The sequence below is a fragment of the Coturnix japonica genome, chromosome 4 (assembly GCF_054131305.1).
Source record: "Coturnix japonica strain WE chromosome 4, WE-NBRP24, whole genome shotgun sequence".
In the NCBI taxonomy this organism is placed as follows: Eukaryota; Metazoa; Chordata; class Aves; order Galliformes; family Phasianidae; genus Coturnix; species Coturnix japonica.
The window spans coordinates 41,974,087-41,994,496 of record NC_140666.1 but is presented as its reverse complement, the minus strand read 5'-3'; the positions used below and the strand labels follow the sequence as shown (position 1 = coordinate 41,994,496).

General features: G+C 41.8%; 1 protein-coding gene and 1 long non-coding RNA gene across 3 annotated transcripts; one reads left to right on the top strand and one right to left on the bottom strand.

Annotated features, from left to right (window-relative positions):
• Nucleotides 1–677: 677 nt before the first annotated feature.
• Nucleotides 678–15,761, bottom strand: ETNPPL (ethanolamine-phosphate phospho-lyase). Of its 2 annotated transcripts, none has more exons than XM_015861373.3 (13): nucleotides 15,389–15,761; nucleotides 13,207–13,325; nucleotides 12,889–13,048; nucleotides 11,989–12,063; nucleotides 10,168–10,261; nucleotides 9,060–9,176; nucleotides 7,297–7,379; nucleotides 6,201–6,426; nucleotides 5,215–5,369; nucleotides 4,122–4,211; nucleotides 3,796–3,926; nucleotides 3,080–3,147; nucleotides 678–2,210 (listed from the first exon to the last, which is right to left on the bottom strand). In XM_015861373.3, exons 2-13 carry the CDS (start codon nucleotides 13,259–13,261, stop codon nucleotides 2,082–2,084), a joined length of 1,383 nt encoding a protein of 460 aa, XP_015716859.2. In that variant the 5' UTR covers nucleotides 13,262–13,325; nucleotides 15,389–15,761; the 3' UTR covers nucleotides 678–2,081. The 2 variants fall into 2 exon arrangements, with proteins under 2 accessions (XP_015716859.2, XP_015716857.2); XM_015861371.3 differs by lacking the exon at nucleotides 15,389–15,761 and adding an exon at nucleotides 14,503–14,585.
• A 1,454-nt stretch (nucleotides 15,762–17,215) lies between these two features.
• Nucleotides 17,216–19,671, top strand: LOC116653352 (uncharacterized). Its single transcript, XR_004306976.2, has 2 exons — nucleotides 17,216–17,337; nucleotides 17,693–19,671. It is a non-coding gene; the product is annotated as an uncharacterized LOC116653352 (long non-coding RNA).
• Nucleotides 19,672–20,410: the final 739 nt, after the last annotated feature.

The following is a 20,410-nucleotide window of genomic DNA, read 5'->3' as shown; positions in this document are numbered from 1 at the left end:
AGCAGCCCTCGTCCCAAACCAGGAGTGAGTTAAACTGTGCCCTTATATAGATGTCATGGTAGGAAATACTTGTGGCACTTAGGAAAAACAGGTGACCTCCAACAGGTAAGGAAGGAAATGGGCTGTTACTAATCCCTTTGTTACATGCAGTGTGTGTTCAGGTGATTTAATTTGCTGACAATGAACAAGAGATGGTTGGTCTCAAAGTAGCATGTAAGGAAGGTGCTTCCCTTCTCCAAGCTCTAGGCTTCAAAGCCTTGGCCTCTGTGGCAGTCTTGATTTTGAGCAAAATTTCCATGGACATTTACCATTAATGTGTTGATATCTGTTTTTGTATACTAGTCTTTCAGTGGTGTATCTGGTATGATAAATCCTGCCACACGTCCAGATGAGTTTGACTTAGGTCTCTGTGGCATCATTCTGGAAAAGACCCATGCCATGCCTCTTGCTGCAAGGTTAGTAGGATCCTGTCCAGTTTGCAGCATAGTCACACAGGTACTGAGTTGCGGCAATAGAGGTAACATCTGGCGTGGAGGGAGAGGCTCTACAGCATAGAGCCTTGGGGAAACACAGCCATGCCACTTCTAGTGTGGCATGGACAGCAGCCCAGGCTTTTTTCTTCATCAAATAGATGCCAGTGAGGAATGAAATGGAAACAAAAAACCCTTGTGGAGGACTTTGTAATTACAAATAACAGATTTATTTTTATGGAATTGTGTACAAGAGTTTTATGGAATTGTACAAGAATTGTGACATAGAAAATAAGCCAGCTTGAGAATGTCAGAAGTTGATACACTGGAAACATCATTGTTAATGTAGCAAATTGTGGAAAATACAAAATTAAAGTGCTCAGTTTTCAGTGATATAAGTAGAATCATTAGCAGCAGCTACAAACCAGCAGAAGTCAGGGTATGAAAACTTAAAAGGAAACAGATTTTGTCTTTTTCCTAAATTATAAACCACTTGGAAGCACATGGAATCTTCCATAGTGTAGAGTTGGGTGTGTATTAAAAAAGAAAAGCAGGGTTTGTGGGCTTTTGGAATCTAACACCAACAAGGAGGCAAGTCAGTCCAATTTATCTGCAGTGAAGACAGGCAGTGGCTGCATGCATATTTTATGCAGAGGTCATCTCATTTTAGTAATCTATCAAATGTTAGCAGTTATTTATGTATCAGGATCCAGTGTGACTGGTATGCAGCTCTTCACCTCTGATGAAAAAAAACCCCAAAAACTAACAGAATTCCTAGAAAAGAATCAGGCAGTAATTCCCATGACCTTCAAAACATCTAAAATCTGTGGAAATGCAAGCTGGGCTGTGCCTGGGAACCTCATTTTGAACCTCTACTTGCATATTTCATGGACTAAGAGAGTCCAATATATAAATTTTGAACAAGAAAGATAAAGTCTTACTCTATATAAATAATTATCTAGAAAAGTTGCTTTATCATTAGAAAAGTATGATCTGTTTTCATTTTCTTTGAAGATAAATTGAGAATGGCTTGCATAAATGTTACATCTTTACACACACAGTGGTAGACACTTGGTAGAGCATCACTGACATTAGCAAAGCTACCCCAATGTATGTCAGCTGGGAATACGATCCATAGGACCTAAGTTATACAAGAAGAATGGATTCTCTCAAGCATTGTTTTGTGAATTCAGCCATTAAAACATGGAAAGTGATTAACATCTCAATATTACATATTGAAATTTAAAATATTGTAAAAATAGCATGCTAAGCTTACGTTAAACTTAATGAAATTGGCAGTTTGCTTGTATGGCTGTTAAGCAACTCAGATACTGCGTAGTGGGAGTAAATCCACCAATTTAACAGTTTATGTTTACCTGTGTCAAGCCTGCAATCAGCAACGAGGTATTCAAGTATCACTTGCCTGTTCTGTCACACATAGCCTTCAGGCCATATGGTACAATCCCATATCTGAAAATGTATTTAACTCCTAATGAAGCTAGTTGGTACTAGCACGTGGCTTCAAGAGATCCTAGTACTTGCACTATTGCACTCTTCATCTCATAAACAAATAGAAAATAAATTCAACCTGAACAAGAAAACTATCTCTCTTCATGTCCTTATTGTACTTGGCACTGAGTGTTTTTCAGGATAAAAACCATTTTCTTGTCTACATGCAGCTCCATTCAAATGGCTGGTGCTTTCACTTGCAGACTCTGGTTGAGGACTTCCTTCATTAGCCTGAAACGCAAATAAGATATCAATGAAGGTTCATGCTAAACTTTCAACAGGCAACAATTGAGCTTGATTCCTATTAAGAAGTTCTGTATGACTCTTCTAAGTCTTAGTAGCATAACTTCTTGCCTTTGGAAGAGATTGACCTGAATGTACAAATGTTGGTAATAGACAGTTTGAATTCCAAAATATTCTACATTCATCTATTACTTAGACAGCCAGTAATCCATAGGATCTCTGCCTTAGTTACTCCTCCCTAGACAGCTGAGCTATTGCATCCTTGCCACCTGCAGCATCAATGGAAAACTTGCCAATGACACCCCAGTGAGCCTTCCTATGGCACAGTGGAGGACATGTATTTTTAAGGGTGTGAGAAATTATATATGATTTGTCCAGTGCTGCAACTTAAGAAGTCTTAATTTGGATGCATGGCAGCCATTCATACTCAAAGACCTATAGTGGAAACTAAGTCCTTGGAACACTGTAAAAATTGGAACTCTTCCAGGTTGAAGGCTGGCTTAAAAGGCCAAATATCCATTGGCAGCACTCAATACCTAGAACAAGTAAAATTCTTGACTGCTTATAGCTCACAGTAGTGTGCAGTCCCAAGTCTGGTTGATCTTCTTTATGTATATGTAAGGCAGGCAAGGCAGTGGGCTTGTCTATAAAATGTTTCTTGCTGTAGGTCTGTGTTATCAGCTCTTTTTAGCTCTGCACCAGTAACACGAACCTCTTAGATTTCTTGTAATAGATTACATTCTGAGCTCAGTTTCAATACACAAAGCCACTCACACCACCAAAAATGACTTTACCAAAGTCATTTGTTTCACAGAGCATCTACCTGAATAAAAGTTCCATAAAAATTCAAAACATACTTTTATTTTATGCTGTATGTTTGTAGATGCGTCATTTCCTGTCTTCATTCCAGTTGCCTCTTCCATTTCTAAGAAAAAAATAATTTACCAAGAGTAAGTAAGCATACAGTCATTTTAACAGCTGGCTGAAGGAAAAGAGTATGCATTCAGCTGTCCCTCTGTGCATTTATCCCACAGGAGAACTGAAGAATAACGAATACTTCCTAAAACAGTTTCCCAAGGAAACATGATTAATGTTTTAAGGCCATGTAGCTTGTGAGTGTTTAATGAGTGAACTTAGCAGCTTAGCCATACCACAGGGGTTCAGACAGACCTTTCAGAGCTGTCTACCTGCCTTTGCTCAGCAAATTCATGTTAGTTTAGTTCTGGTTGTACTAATCTCAGGAGACAAGAGTGTTCAATGTAGAATGGGCTTGGAAAGCCGTTATGCTAATAGTATGTTATTAATAATAAATAACCTGATGTTACTTTCCCTTGGATTGCTCCCCAGGTAAAAGTTAAATAGAGCCTGAAGACTTTCAGGATAAATTTTAGTGAGACAAACAATCGTGCTCAAGAAAGCCAGTTTAGAGAAAAATAAAAAAGAAAAATAAAAAAGCAATGAAAAACCCAAACAGAGCATGCGGGAAAGTTTTAGTGGTGCTTCAGAAGTGTCTTTCCTAATGTGTAATTTGGAAATGAACAGAGTATTATTTTGGGCATTAAAGCATACATACCTGTGAGAAGTACATCAATTTTCTCCACTACGTGTTTTGCATCTTCCATAGTGAAACACATTGGTGGTTTAAATTTTAGTATATTTCTGTAAGGTCCATCTGCACTAAGAAGGATTTTCTGCTCTTTCAGCCTATGGAAAAAAAGGGAACATTTGTTAATAAACTGTTCAACAACTACATGGTGTCCTGTCCTTTAGGCCAAATTCAGTTTTTTTCTAATACCATGCTATCACAAGCTACATGAATTTAGACTGAAATTAACGAGTAACTGCTAGGGAATATTAGGAAGGTTTGATTGCTACATGCAGTCTTTAGAAAATACTTACTTGTAAATGAGGTGAAGAGCTTCAGCTGTGGCTGGTGTTCTCTTTTGTTGATCCTTCACCAAGTCCACACCAACAAACAATCCAACACCTCTGGAGAAGAGAATAAAGCATGGAAAGATAAAATCCTGTGTTCCTATTGATAAAGCAGGCTAACAGCTGATTCTGAACAAATTCAGGAGGCTCACTGAAGCTACATTCTTTCTCTCATCCTGCAAACCTCAAAATAGAGTGCTGTGGAAGATAGGTAGCAAAAAACAAGAATAAAATCGAGAAGAAAAACAAAGACCGAACTGAAGGTAGTTATCATGGTACTAATATGAGATGAGGGGAACCCACACCAACATCTCCGAAGGAACTATCTGAAGATTTCATAGAACCATAGAATCACAAGGTTGGAAAGGACCTACAATACCATCCAGTCCAACCGTCCTCCCATTACCATTGCTACCGCAAGCCACTAAACCAGATCTTGTAGCTCCTCATCCAGATGGCTCTTGAACACTGCCAGGGATGGTGACTTCACCACCTCCCTGGGCAGCCATTCCAGCGCCTCACCATTCTCTTCTCCAGACTAAACAATCCCAGTTCCCTCAGCTGCTCCCCATAAGACTTGTGCTCCAGACCCCTCACCAGTTTTGTTGTCCTTCTCTGGACATCTCCCAGAGCCTCAATATATTTCTTGTAGAGAGGGGCCCAAAACTGAACACAGTACTCGAGCTGCTGCCTCACCAGTGCTGAGTACAGGGAGATGATTACCTCTCTGCTCCTGTTGGCCACACTATTTCTAATGCCTCATTATTTGAATGAGGTTTCTGTCATCCCAAGAGTGTGCTGATGACTGGGCTATTGCATGATGATGGATTTTTCTCCTGTCTACTCCCAGAGCCTTTCTAGGCTACATTTACTACATAGCTAAACAGCTGAATGGAAACATCTATTGGAAAATATGTTTACAGTATTGATGTTGCATAGTCCAATTTCAAAAAAGAATGGCATGTAAATCATGGTATATTGTTTCTGTGTTCCCCTTGCCCCAGACCTGCAGATTTTCCCATCATCTCCGTGAAATATTTAGCAGCCATGAGACACCTACCTGATATCTCCCACTAAAGGATGCTTCTTCTTTTGCTCAGCCAGCAGTTCTAGGAGGTAACTTCCTACACGTGTAGCATTTCCTTGGAGATCTTCTTTTTCAATTACCTCCAGTACAGCCAAACCAATAGCGCAAGACACAGGGTTGCCTCCAAACTGATAGCAAAAACAACAGGAAAACAGAACCCAACAGAAATGTTCATCTGTGTCCACTCATGTCACTTTTGCTTGCCCTCTCCTATGTGATATGTATGAGAAAAGCTTAAAGAGGATGAGATTTTGTGCTGTGCAAGCTGTGAAGGGCATTTCCCCATGGGCAGTGCAGCAAAGCCCAAGGAAGGGAGCTCTCCATTCCATCGCTTCGGGTTTCAGTAATTTGAAGATTTCACAGCTCAAGCATTCAGGCTGCTCTCATGGTTTGCTGGTTACATATGCGGACAAAATGCTCCTGTGAAGGGCAGTGGGTTATGGATCTGGTGTTTCCTGTACTGTACCATATAAACTCCATTGAAAGCAGGAGGAATTAATGGCAGCTGGGAAGAAGTCACAGGAGCAGAAAAGAGGATTCTAACTAAGAAGAAAACTGCTCCTCTGTGGCACACGTGCTACACAAATGCTTCCTGGTAGAGAGTCAGTTTCATTAGGTGACAGCTGCACAGTGAATTCTGCCAGGGTCTAACCCCACCTGCACAGCACTCATAGCTGAGTCTGTCCTACCTAGATCATGAAACATTACATGGTCAGCATTTCAGAGGAAACAAGGGTGAAAGGGAAGTGAAGGTACAGTTTATCTATATGCATAGGACCTGAGCTCCAAGACTTGCCAGAGATCTAATGCTGGTCCATTTGTTTTTAAATATTAGGCTGGCTAAATTCCAGCTTTTAGCAATGTGATGTAATGAAGGATGCAGGTGTTAGCAGAATGACTTGAACAACTTGTAACTGCTAAATGTAACTAAAAGGACAAGCCTTCATGTACAGACTTACTGTATTGAAATACTCCAGTCCAGAGGCACCAAACTTTTCAGCAATTTCCCTTGTTGTGACCACGCAAGACATAGGGTGTCCATTGCCAATGGGCTTTCCCATGGTGACAATGTCAGGCACAAAATCTTCACCTTGTAGCTGGAAAGCCCAGAAATGCTTCCCAACCCTGCCGAAGCCAACCTGGACTTCATCAGCTATGAATAAACCACCTGCTGCATGCACATACCTGAAAAAAAAAATGAAAGATTGGTATGACTGACTTTGGAGACTAATTTTGAGTAGGTAGACTAGGACAAGAATTTTTGCAGTACAGAAAGTCTCTACTGTGAAACCAAGTTCGGAAAAAAAAAAAAAAAAGAAAAAAAGAAAAAGAGAAGAAAGAATATGACTGCTGAAACACAGCTTGGTGCTGAACTTCAGTGCTGGTGCTCTAGCAATTGTGCTCAGAAGCTGAGTAAGCAGGCAAACCCCCTGGCATACATCCTATTAGTCTGTGTAAAATTAGCTTCGTTCTTCCTCTCTTATTCCAAAGATTGCTGCCAGGACTCTGCTTTCAGGAACAGTCTGACATCTGGATCCTGAGTGACTTGAGCTTCTCCTTCATTGTAGTTACGTGAGCACTACAAGTAGTACTACAAATACTTCAAGTACTACTTATGCTTCATTGACCTGACTCTTACTCAGGCCCTAGTAAACCTACAGATCACTTACTGAATTTAAGATATCCATTGTAAACTTCTCAAGCAGAGCTATAGCTATTTGAATTGATAAAATATTTAATTGACTAGATGTTAACAAAAAAAATTAGCTAATATTTTGATGCAAAATAGGAGCACTGCAATTGTACTGCAGGGCTACCTCTCTGATGGTTCAAATTCATCTCCCATAAAATTTACAGCCTGAAGATTAAAGAAAGATAGACAATTATGTAGCTAAAAGAATTAGTCAGCTGCTGTTCCATAGAAAATAGAAGTGGGATTGTACTTTTCAGAACAAGAGAGGGAGGTATTTGTATTGATTGTATTAGCCCATAGTGAAAAACTTATATTTGTGGTTAATTTTCTAGGTATGCCCTTCTGAAGAGTGATGTACATACTCTGCCACTTTCTGGAAATAGCCCACAGGTGGAATTACTTGGCCTCCACAGCTCTGCATGGATTCAGCTATGAAAGCAGCAATCTATTAAAAAAACAAACTCAGGTAAGAGCTATGTTCATCTGTTCAGCCTTTGTACAAACATTTAACAATCTTGAAAAAAATGTTTAGGTGTGTGCCCTAATTTAATCACACACTGGGTTGGACAGTTGAGGGCTCTTGAGAAGCTATGGCTAGAGAGCTTACTCGTTTTTCAATATAGGGTGCCCAAATTGCAGTAGCCAGGGTCAGCTTTGCAAAATGATGAGAGTACAAGAGCTTCCATTAACCTCTGATCTTACTGCCATTGAAGGTGGAGACACTCACTGGAGTCTGTGGACAGGCTCCTGGAAGCTCAGTAATTTAATTTACAATTTAGAGGAAGACACACAACATTTGTAATTTTCTCCAAAAGGTTAATTTCAGAATGTTCCAGTAACAGGTGCATGTGGTCATCAGCTTAATAGTTCAGTCTCAAACACCAGGAAGAACTGGGTAGAAGCTGAGCTGGAAGATGACCTGAGGCTAAGCTTTGGGCACCCCTGCCTAATGTAAATAACTGAACAAGTGAAACATCAACACAAGGCACTCGACAAAAGAGGAGGAAAAAAAAAATAAAATCTACAGATGAAATAATTCCAGTTGCTAGGAATGAAAAAGAAAGTTATTTCAAGTCAGGAAGGGCAAAAGCAGCAGATCAGATACACTGGAACAACAAAATCTGTTTCATGTCAACATGTCTATGCAGCAGAGATACAATATTACCCCAAAGTCTTAGCATAATATGCTTTTTAAGGGGTTGCATCCCCACACCACTTTTGAACCCCTCCCTGATCATCAAGAGGTCTTTTGGGTTGGTGCAGTCTTCCTGGAAACAAGGCCGAGCAGAAATGTGTAAAGAACCGTACACAATATTTGAAGAGTCATGCTACGGCCAAAGAGTACGAAGCTTCCCATAGCATGTGAGGCTTAGCCTTTAGCACAACTTGTCCTGCCACAGGTTATGTCACCAAAACCTAAGAAATATGCAAAAGAAAGGAAACAAAGGAAGAAAAAACACAAAACTATCCGTTAGTAATGAATAAAAGAAGTTGATGAAGAAATTAAAAGAAGAGAGATACAAGTCCATTGGACTAGAAGGGAACATGTCCCTGTCTCCACAGAACATGGGACTTTGAATAAGCCTTACATGTCCCCAGATGCTAGTGCAATTGTACAAAATATTAATGCACATTGTAAGCAGTCTGCTTAAAGTCATTCTTTTTTTTTTTTTTTTTTTTTTAAATCAAGATCATGTGATTAGAATACTGATCTTTTTAAATGACTTCAAAAGTTATCTTAAGCTACTGCAGTCAAAAATGTAATACCAGGGTTTTATCTACCATGTTTTCTCCATCCTCAATGCTTTTACATGTCCTTGCTAGAATTTTTGGTGTAGTTTCTCAGCTGACCTCCAAGCCTAGCTGTGCCCTAACATATTTACAATCTACTGGTGCAGTGCATAAAATAGGGAATTAAAGTGTTTTGGTTGTATCTGCTCTTTTACAACTGTATTATTGATCTTTTCATTGGTGCCTAGAAAAATTATGGTAAGAGCATATGGTTGAAAAATGACACATTCTGAACACAGAGGAAACTAAGTAGAGGAATATGTCTTCAGTTTCATGTCCCCATTTTACACTTAGTAGATGAAACTTCAGTGTTTCTAGAGCACAAGATACACACCTTCCGCCCATTCTTCTGTGTTTCCTCAATGATCTTTTTCACCTCTTCAGCATAAGCACTTGCTGGGTCTGGGTGGTCTTCCCTATATTTTCCCCTGTAGATATCTGGAGAAGGAGCCTGAAGAGACCAACATTTTTTTTAAAGCCCATCTTTCTGTGAAATGTTTACTTCCTGTTTCTTTTCTCTTGCTCTGTGTTTCTGGAGCAGGATATAGTTTTGTCATTCCATGCAGGTACATCATAAGAGTTAGCACAGTCTCAGTTTCTGAATGGAATTACAAAAAATATGCGTACAGGAGCCTAAACACAAAGGTAGTCCTATGATATATATAGTACAGCTGAAAGCAACTGTTGAAAGCCATTTATCTCATCCTCCTTTTCAATAACATCCCTTCTCTTGCCTGACACATAATACCGAGTCTTCATCTCTCATCTTATTTTAGACTATCGCAGGATGTTCCATTTCTGCAACTGCAGAAGTGGGTTTTCCAATCTGTCACTTGACTTTCAGCATACTCATCATGGGAAGAATCTGAGTGAACTTCAAGCCTCTACAATGTTGGAAGGAGTTCCATAAATAAAGGAATGAAACCATTATAAAAAGGAGGACGCTAATCTGACAGTATGGTTAACATCAAGAAGTCTAGATAGGAAACACCTCTTTGTAGTTTGGTGTACTTCTCTGAAAGTGAATTCTGGTTTGGTAAAACATATAAGATTAGGCTGGAAATCAGTCCTGGTCAGTTGAGTACCCCTGAGCTCTCTACCCAGAACTGTGTGTACATGCATGGTCTGGCTTTCTGGTTTTTGGAAGCAGAATCAAAATTCCTGCATGTCCTTAGCCAAACCTTCAAACTCTGTATCTGTACAGTTCAGCAGCTCAGGATACTTGTCACACTGTGAAGGAATTCAGCTTTACCACTGAGTTCTCTCTTTGGAATACAAAAGCAAGCAAATTTGCTTTATTAAAGCCACTGACACCCAAGTGTATGTCTGCTGGCATCAGCAAAGCAGAATGAAAGTATGTTTACACCAGAAGTGAGTAATTGAATATGCTGCATAACAGGCATAACAACGTAAAGCAAGCAGAACCAAAAAAGCACACTTACCACGTGCACAAACTCCTTCTTGCTGTCCTTTCCCAGCTGATTAAATTTATAGGGACTGATGTCAATCAGAGATGTAACATGGCCATGGTAAGCACTGCATGAGTGTTAAACATTGAAGTCATTTTTCTCCAAATTTATAGAAGAGCTAAATTTACAACTATCCCCACAAATAAAACAGACTAAGAGACTGTATCCGCAACACATTAGCAATGTTAGTGATGGGATCTTGGTTTAATTCATTCAATCTTTCTTTAATTAATGATCAAGAGTGGAAGCAGGAGTGAGGATTTTTTCTTTCATTAAATCAGGTGCAAGCATAAGGACAGAGAAAGATGCTGTCCCCTGGGTTGCAACACTGTCTGCCCTAACCAGTTACAAGCAATAACTCACCTCCAGCCTGGAGACCCCAGGCCAACTCAAGCTTTCTGAGATAGACCCCAGTAACATTGCAAAGGCTCTTAAGAGTTTGTACTGCAGTAGAAGATTTGTATTTTATACTGCAGCAGCACATCACTACCTGCCCCAAAGGCTCTACAGTCCTGACTGTTTAGCTGAAGCCAATCACAGGATAAGGAGGAATAATGAAAGCCTTATAATTATGATAAAAATGGTTATTACTGAGGTCAACGTGACTTAGAAATTTGGAAGCACAGCCCTCTGAACATAAGGCATTTAGTAGCATCATTCAAAGCATAAACACTTCCATTCAGACATGAGCTGGGTGCAAAGAAAACCTCAAGCACAAAGACACTTCACAATCTAATCTCAGAAGATGTGGTGTACAAAAGGGTATTTTTTTGGCACTCATTTATCTTCTTAACTCCTGTCAGTCATCAAAATCTGCCATTAGAGAAAAAGAAAGGACAGAAAACCTACCCTGTGCCCACAGATGTAGCAAAACCCTGTAGAGCATTGGAGAGCTGGGGCAAGAAAATACCTTATTGTGTTCAGTAAGACAAGACTTTGCAGTCAAACAGATTGACTGAGCCAGCTCCATCATCAGCTTCTCCTTACTAAAGCTACTGTCAGTAGCTCCAAATTGAGGCTGTGTAAGTCAAGGAGGACTGGCAGTGATTTGACTACAGCTGGGTCAAACAAGCTTTGTGCTGTTTGGATAAAGATGTGCTCTTGCAGTGGCTTTGGCTGGATTTTCTGATCAGAGGCTGAGGAATAGTTAGAGACCTACAGCAGCATAACCAACTCTACACATCCATCTAGGGTAGGGAAACCCAGAGACATGGTCAACCACCTTTTTCCATGACTGACAGCCTTTTCAGTTCCTCCTGATTTTGTGGCTGCTCAATCTTTTGTGCTTGTGTTCAGTGGAGAAGAGGTGAGCGTCAGAACAGCAGAGCATCAGCACCATTGCAGAGCTCCAGGATCTTTCTTCTTAGCCATGAAGTATTTACTTATTTAGAATAATTTAATCCTAGAAAAATTTAGGTTGGAAAAGACTTTTGTCTTTCCTGATTATCATAAATAAACATTTCCAGCAGTGTGGCAGAAAGCCCTTTTCCAGAGTATCCCATGGGCTAGACCACTCACTGATGTTTAAGACTAACACCCAAGCTTCTGGAATGAATTGCTTTGGGATGCTCTGTGTGAAATCCCTGTAACAGGTGCCCGACAATCTCTGCTTCTTACAAATCTTCATAACTTGTGTTTATCCAAATGTGGAAAAGGGAAACTTATTTCCTGACCTCCTATGAAAGCCTTTCTTTCAGCAGACAGTACAAGCAACAGTGTGTTGCTGCAAAGCTGCTTCTGAAGTAATTGTGTGAATGCAGCCATCAACTCCTACAGTCTGTTCTGTGTACTTACTTTTCAAGGGTGATCACATCTTGGTGTCCGTGGTACTGCCGAGCCAGTCGTAAAGCCAGATCATTTGCTTCAGACCTGCATAGTAGCGAAGACATCCATGAAAGAGTGAAGAAAGCCTCCCAATTAAAATTTGTTCTAACATAGAAGAGTAGGCCTGAGACACAACAGGCCCTGTTACTATAAAGAATACAATGCTAAGGTTGAGACTGTAAATGCCACTTAATACAGTGAATCAGAAACAAACCTTTGTACAAACAACAAACAAAGAGATGCTTTACTTCACTCCCTTGTGAAATATTTCCCATTTCCCTCATCTTGATACAAATGAGACCTCTTTGCAGAGCAGTCAGCAGCTGGAAGTGCAACACAGCTGCAAGCCATGGAAAAGCTACAGAGCATGCCAGCTCTGAATGCACCTCTATGATGGCTTTATCCTTCCCAGCACCATCCAGCAGCAGAGGACACAAATCTGCTCCTGCTGAGAGACCCAGGCTTCCAGCCTGATCTACAGCAGCCCCAGTTCCTACTGACTGTTGGACACAGTCAGTGATCACAGATTGGACAGACCATCTAAAGGAGATACTTGCGTCCAAAGTCATGTGTCCATTAGAACATAGAATTCACTAACTTGCTGTCTAAATTCACATTTTTTGTTGTCTACCCCCACCTCCCCCCCACCAATATTTTTTTTGTCTAATGTTCTGCAGTTCCATCTTTTGGCTCTGTTGCACTGAGCCATCATACTAAGTCCTTCAATCATTCACTACTGGAAATAACTGCATCACTTATTACTACGTTCTATTCTTAGAAATGTAAGATTTGGACCAAGCCGTTCTGAACATTCATCTTTAACAAGAAGAAAGTAACTTTAACAAAAAGTAAATAAATGAGTAGACCTACCCAGAGTTAACAAAATAGCAAACAGAGAGTTTCTCTGGCAGGGTGGCAGTAAGACGCTGAGCATATTGAACAAGGTTGTCATGTAGGAACCGGGAATTTGTATTGAGCAATTCCATCTGCTTTGTTGCAGCCTTTGTCACATAGGGATGACTGTGGCCAACTAAAGAAGAAAACAGTTAATACTAGCAAACACTAGCTGAACCATAAAAGGAGACTGAGGGAAGCCCTGTGACCATACACTGCCACTTGGAACAAGTGCATTAGGATTCCTATTAGAGGTGAAGCAACAGAAGCACTCTTGAAAGATAAACTGCTTACCATGTGCAACATTGTTGATACAGTCTAAGTATTTTTCTCCAGTCTCATCAAACATATACTGGCCCTGAGCACGCACTATCTTCAGAGGGTCCTTGGCAAAGAAAACTTTGCAGGAAGGCCTAAAAAAATATATATATATATAAAATAAAACCATTTAAGCTACTTCCTTCCTCTGCAGAGTGGAAAAGAACTGCCCGGTGCCCACCTCCCATGCCTGGGACCAGGAGCAGCTCTTGCCAGGGGCATTTGAAGCCATGGTTCTATCTGGCCGCATCCCCACGAGCACAGTGGCTGCAAGTTAATCCAGGTGCTTGCATGCCCACTGCATTTCTGTTTACATGACTCATGGATATGGGCAGCCAGAAAACTCAATGGGAATAAAACTAAGTTGTCAAGAATTGTTTTCTGCTATAGGCAGAAGTTCCTTATGCAACAGCTAGCAGCTACTGGAGGTCACATTCAGGCACAAAACACTAATGCTTCACAGGCTTTATTTTCATAGGTGCCGAGAAGCCCTTAAAATCTCTGTATCTCTGAAATCAACTGCTTTGAGTAAAACCTTTAAAAGCAGCTTTCTGTAAACACCAAAATCATGCTGACTCTCAGCGCGTTCCTTGTGACAGATCCAAAGGACTCTTTACATTTTTTTTATGCCCTTGTGGAGAACACACCAGCTATAGAATTATGTTGAATACATTACTGAGCAGAATAGCATTACTGAGCCTTCTAAACTTTTAGCAGTGTTTATATGGCCTTGGATAACACATCTCTTTCCAGGCTGCCCAGGCAGTATTCCTCACACATTTCTCTGTCAGCTCTATTGAGATTGGGACCCTGTAAAGTTCAGAGGTAACTAATAGAAAGAGAACCTGCTCACTTTCTTTCTCACACCTCGCATTCCTGTTGCATAGATCTTTTCTGCTCTTCTGCTCTTCCCCTGCTACACACTTCATCAGCATCATTAATGTGGGGCATTTCTGGACAACACTCTTCTCTTCTGCTTGGTGCCAGCCCTTTCTGCAGGCTTTTGGCATTCACCCAACACAGCCAGTGTAACGCTCGTGCAGGGAAGCACCCTCAGCAGCTGACCCCTACAGCGAAGTTGATGTGCATGCTTTATAAGGCCAAACTCTCTGAATTTTTAGGGAGTTTTCTATACGTCCCGCGTATTTAGGCTGCCGTCAGCAAATAGCCAGGTTTGGTTCTAATAATCTCAGCTTCTTTTTCACCTGCCTGCTGGAGTCAGAGTGTCACGGCACGGCACAGCCCCGCTCCCTCCCGCCTCGCCGCCCCTACCCGATATGCTTCCTCCGCAGCGCCAGGGTCTCTGCCTTGCTGTAGCGCTCCTCCATCCCGCCCGGCGTGGCACGGCGCGGCACGGGAAGCCCAGGGGCTCCCCGCCTCTTATCCCGGAGCCGGCCTCGCCAAACCCCTCCTCCTTCCCACCCTCTCTCCCTCCCTCCATACCCTCCCTTCATCCCTCCTTCCCTGCTCTGCTCCTCTCCCAGCAGTGCCAGGCGGTGTGAGCTGCCAGGCAGCAAACAGGAGGGAGACTGGGAGCCTCACTCCTGGAGCAGGCTGCTCTCCTCTTCACCCTTCGTTCTTCTCTTTACAGAACACACATATGTAACCCTGAGTAATTGATTTACTCAAATTGGGGCCATAATGCCAGCACCTTCCTAGTTCTGCTCCATCTTCCAGAATCTGTTTATAACTTCATACTTGTATGTGCACAGGGCTATGGTCCTGGCACTCTGATGCACTGGAGCATCCTACATTTGTGCTGGCAACTCTTAACTGTAACTAGTCCCACACTCCCCTGCTACCCACAGCACTGATACAGACGTTGGTATAGTCTGGCATTCCTTCATGGATAACCTTGGTAACCTTCACTGGACACCAAAGACCAAGGGAGAAAGAGGCAATGACACCAAGAAGCATTGCTTTTTCACACAGCAAGCCAAGGTGCTGGTGGAGCTGCTTGGCTTTAGCACCCCTCTGTCATGGTGTACCCACAAACCATCCAGAGCTCCTGCACCCACCTCCCTGCTGCCCTGCTGTGCCAGTACGAGCAGTCAGAGCACGTCTAGAATTGCACACAGCTTCGTGTGCTGCTGCAGCTTGTCCTTTCTAGATCGGTACCAAGTTAGTCATCCCAGTGTTCAGAGATGCAGACACGTACCTCCTTATTTTTAGATACTTTTTTACATCTTTGCCAAGTAAGCCACCTCTCTCCCAGCTTCTCTAGTCGAGCAGCAGCATTTATATCCTACAGGCATTTTCTTCAGCCCGTGTTAATTTTGAAGCTCCCCAGCTTTCACAGCCCGCTTCGTAAGCCTCCTCGCATCACCAACCAGAAAAGCAGACACAGCCCAGATGGCAGAGGCCCCAGCAGCTACACGTCCGCATCCCCGAGAACCAGCAGCCGCCGGTCCTCAGAGCGCGCTCCAGCCAAGATACGGCACAGACTTATGAAGTTCCAGTTGTGTACGTTAGACACCGTATCTAACCGCGATCCCGTTGTCCGGAGGAAGTTCAGGACGGCCGCTTTTCCCACACCCCGTGCCCGCCTGCCCTCTGTCGGCGCTGGGAATGCGCGTCCCTCCGCCAGGGCTGCTGGCACTGCCGGTGCTGGGGAGTAGCTGCTGCTTGCGCCGTCCTGCCCGTCTCGTTCTTTCAGAAACACTGCACCACAAAGAAATGTCAGGGCTGTGCAAGATGCCGTTCTGCTCTTTTACAGGCATGCATCGGTGGCCAGCCGTGATTACATCAGGCCATCGTGTTCCAGTTTTAGCAAAACGATGCTGCATTAGCAACTGAAAATGACACTAAACTTCATCAGGAAAGTTCAGAGTGGGATGGGAACTAGCTCAGAACAAGGCAGGTTGTATCTGTTCCTTCAGAGCCACAGAAGGACATGCATCAGCAGAAATGCCCTTTCCTCTTGACTGATGGCTTTTGCACACTCTTCTGATACTATCAGGAGACAGGCTGCATGTGTAGAGAAGAGCTTTTTCCCCACAGTTAGCAGAAAGACCCTGCCTGAGATACAGGGCTGCCCAGCACCACACTACTCAGCTTTTTTGGTCCTTCCACCTGCTGCCATGATGGTGTGGGGTAACAGGCATTTCCCCATGATATAGATGATTATTACTACATAGTTTTGAAGTAAGCAGACGTACTGTTTTCTCCATCTTGTTATGTTCACTTTCTGAAAATTTTAGTTCATCTTTTCCTGTCTCCCCAGATGGGGGATGAAAAGGAAGAAATGCTACCACAAGCAAGTAAAAGTGTCCAGTAAAATGCCTTCTTCTTCCTAAACACCACTTCACAGTTGGTTGACCTCTGAAAAGCCACATGCTGCTGTTTCATCCTGAGATGCAAATCCATTTGCATAGTGACAATAACGAAAAGATGGTAGCTGTAAATACCCAAACGGTTACTTACAGGAAAAACTCACCCATATGGAAGTCTTCAGTCTGCTGGGAACCGCTGAGGCAATCTCCATCAAGGAGCAATCTCCAAGTGATGCTGCCTTAGTGGTGGTCAGCCCTTAAATGAGGTCTAGAGGAGGTGGAATCAAGCTCCATCCCTTCCAGGAGCACAGCTAAATTACTCCCACCTGTGCTCCCACAGCTGATCCAACACTTGCCTCAGCTGATTAATCAGAGGTTCAGGCTGTGATTACCAATTTCCCATACACCATTATAGCTGGCCAGTGGAAAATGACCCACACTGAAAACATGCTTCTGCTCAGAAAGGTAAAGGAAGGCACGTGGTGCCCATTGCCTCTTTGCAGGAATAGCCAGCATTGCCTTCCAGAGCCATTTGCATGCATTCTGCTTCCTGAACGATATTTGTAGAAAAATCATTTCAGTGCTGAATGTGACAGTAGTTCACAGTTCTGCATTTGTAGAGGGAAAATATATTCACACAGCTTCACGAATATAATAATGAGTTGATATTTTTGTTTGCTTTTGTAGTTATGCCATATTTATATGTACGTTACCTCAGGTGGAATCGGTTACGTCGCAACAACACTCTAACTGTGCTACAGACAGGAGAGCTCCTACAAGCACATGAAAAACTGCCAGGTACTCGTTGTTCCAGGAGGGAGCAGCCAGACAAAAGGTGATGCCAGCAAGAGCGCATGATTGCTTAGAATACTCAGCCATGCTGTAATCTGTACATACAAAAATGATAAGTGTGTTCATTAGTACTGAACATTATGTCTTGGCATACGCACATCACAGACCTGCACCTTAATTGATGTGACAGGAGCTGTGACCACTTTTGACTTCAGACACAAATTACAGCACATTGAGTACAGCTGCACTGGCAGAACATGCTCTCCTGTTGCAGCTTTGTGTGTGGTGTTTTCTTGAAAAACGCAGTTCATGTATATTAATGTACACATATGCACGTGAAACATCTAAGCCCTGACTTTAGAGCAAGCACTTAAAAGCAGTGTATTTTTCTCCTGCAGATGGGAAAAGGGAGAAAATGTCCTGTGAGCACTCAAGACTGGGAACCAGCAGACCTCAATAGAAAAGCAGACGAGTTCGTAACCCTGGGAAGACGGAAAGATTGCGTTTGTGGGAACATGACTTGAATGCTTTGGCATTCCCTTGTTTTGTTTTTCACATTTATTTGGGTGTGGTTCTTAGTACTTGCTGGAACATGAAGGTTTTGACAGCTTCTTGTGTTGTCCTTTTATTACGTTAACATTTATTTTTGCTATTAGAATTGAATCACCAGGTGAAATTGGGTGAGCTAGGGACATACAAGGCAACTTCCGTTTTCTTCTTTTGATTGCCATGCACTCCTTTTTATAAATGGGTGAGGATCAACAGGTTTAGTAGGTCTACAAAGCAGAGCTGGATGTGAGTAACAGAGTAACAGCCCTTACTTATTAATCTAACTAAAAGTTCCATTAAAAATGAGAGGGAGAAATGGCAGGGGTTTGTTGTGCAGCCATGTGGTGCTTCAGAATGTCACAGAATTATGAAGGAGGGATCTGGAAAGGAAAGAATAGCAGAGAAAAGTCAAGTCAACATCCCATCAGTGCAGTAGAATGAAACACCTACAGTAGATGGGTTAACTGAGTTTTGACTTCAGAGGGAGTCTGATGTTGACAAGTAACAGGGAGGTAGCTTCAACAGTGGTCAGAGCTTGTGCTTTGCTACCACACTCGAAATAAATCATATGCTGCAGACAGAGCTTGGTTAACAACAGAGCAGCTACAGATCTGAGAGAGGAAATAGAGGCTGTAAATATCCAGAGTGGTTGACCTTGTGCTAACAAAGTGATGCTGGGCTAAACGTGCACTGCTGAAAGTAGGTCTATTATGGAATAAGTTCTTGAATCATAGAATCATAGAAATAAAGAGTAAGTATCTGAAAAAAACCCCATCTGACACATCCACACAGTGCCAGGATGGGGCAGGCCCAGTTTGGGAGCCCAACATCCAGCTCCAACTTTGCTTTTTGTTCTCTTGACAGTAGAGCTGCAGCAGAATCAAGCCTTCTCTACAGAAAAACAACAACAAAATTCAAAATGACAAGAGAAGCCGGTCCAGAGAAAATGCCAAGAGTGACTGCAGCAAAAGCAAGGACTACGTGCAGCTCCCAGAGAACATCTGCTCTCAGCCTTGCTGGGGACACCGGGTAAGTTAAGCACTGAGCACCTCCTCTGGGAAATGGAGCAGAACTATTTTTAGTACTCCTAAGAGCTAGATAAGATTAACATACATTTAGAGAGATTATCAAGAGTTAAGAGGGGATGTCAAAACCCCATGGTGCTCATTCTCTCTTACAGTCTAGAACGAATACATTTTTGAGGTGAAGGAAAGGAAAAAAAATGGGGAGTGTTTTGTTTGTCTGAAATATTTGGAGATTTAGAAGACCCAAACATTTAAATAATGCTTTGAAGAGGTTACAGCTGCTGCCCAATGTTTTGTTCTTCCAAAAAAGTCCCCTGCTCAGAGACTCCTGCAAAAATATGTCCTCTGAGAACATGATGCTTTTGAAAATATACAATTTTGTAAGAAGGTTTATGTCCCGACTTTTTTGATCAAAGCAGGTTTGTAGTAAAACAGACCAGACGTTCATATTCCCTAATGGATACCATTGCTTGTGACACAGTCCTTTTGTGTATCTATTTCTCAGCAGTTCAGGTTTATTCTCAACCTTAAATATTACAGAAAGGATCCACTGGTGATTTTCAGCTTTATTTCTTTGGGCCCTATGATGCTTAAGCAGCAGTTTGAACTCTTACCCTCTGTAGCTTTTCCAGGGTGAGGAGATGCTCTACAGTTTAAGACTGGAAAAGAGCTGTAAGATCATCTAGTCCAACTGCTGAACCATCCTCCCTGTGCCTGCTAACCGTGTCCCTTAGTGCCACATGTAGTATATTAAGAATGAGAGAGCAAGGTGAGTGGTCTTTTTATTGTGCACTGTAGAAAAATGCAACATGTTGCCAAGGCCCCGATTTCTGTGCTGATGTGAATACCGACTTACACAACCCACACTAGATTTCAAACTGTAAATTAGCACAAACTTTTTCCATTGTGGACAAACCAGAGCATATTTTTTGTAGCAACACAAAGAACTTTATAACTATGGAAATCAGCACCAATAATTGAATTGATATTTTAATAATTACACACTTTTTACATTATGAAAATAAATCATAAATAGTGTAAAAATAATTCTGAAGATCAACTTCTCACAAGCAAGAAACAAAATCCAAAGTACAAAACTAAAGAAAACGAAACAGCATACAACTGAAAAACAACAAGGAGAAATTTTAATAATAAAAACAAAAGCATGCTGTTTGAGCAGGTTCAATTAAGTCAGGACCAGAGGCCACAATAAAGTGGTAATTAACAACAAATTAAAACGGGTGATTTAAACCTTGCAATTCTTTATGCAACTCATCAAAAGAGGTCTTGGGACATATTTACAGGGCTAAGACACTCCAAGTATTTATAGGATTGATAATGTGGTACCGACCAATGTGTTCCCCCTCCCTCCCCCCTCCAAAGCAGTGTAATCCTTGCCAAATTACTTTTCTTCATATTTTATCTCCTCTACTGCATTTATGAGACCACTTGCAATACAAAAATAACTGCACATATAGATGAACTTAAAAAAGTAAAAAATACAAATAAAAATATATAATATTTTCCAAAGGAAAAAGTCAG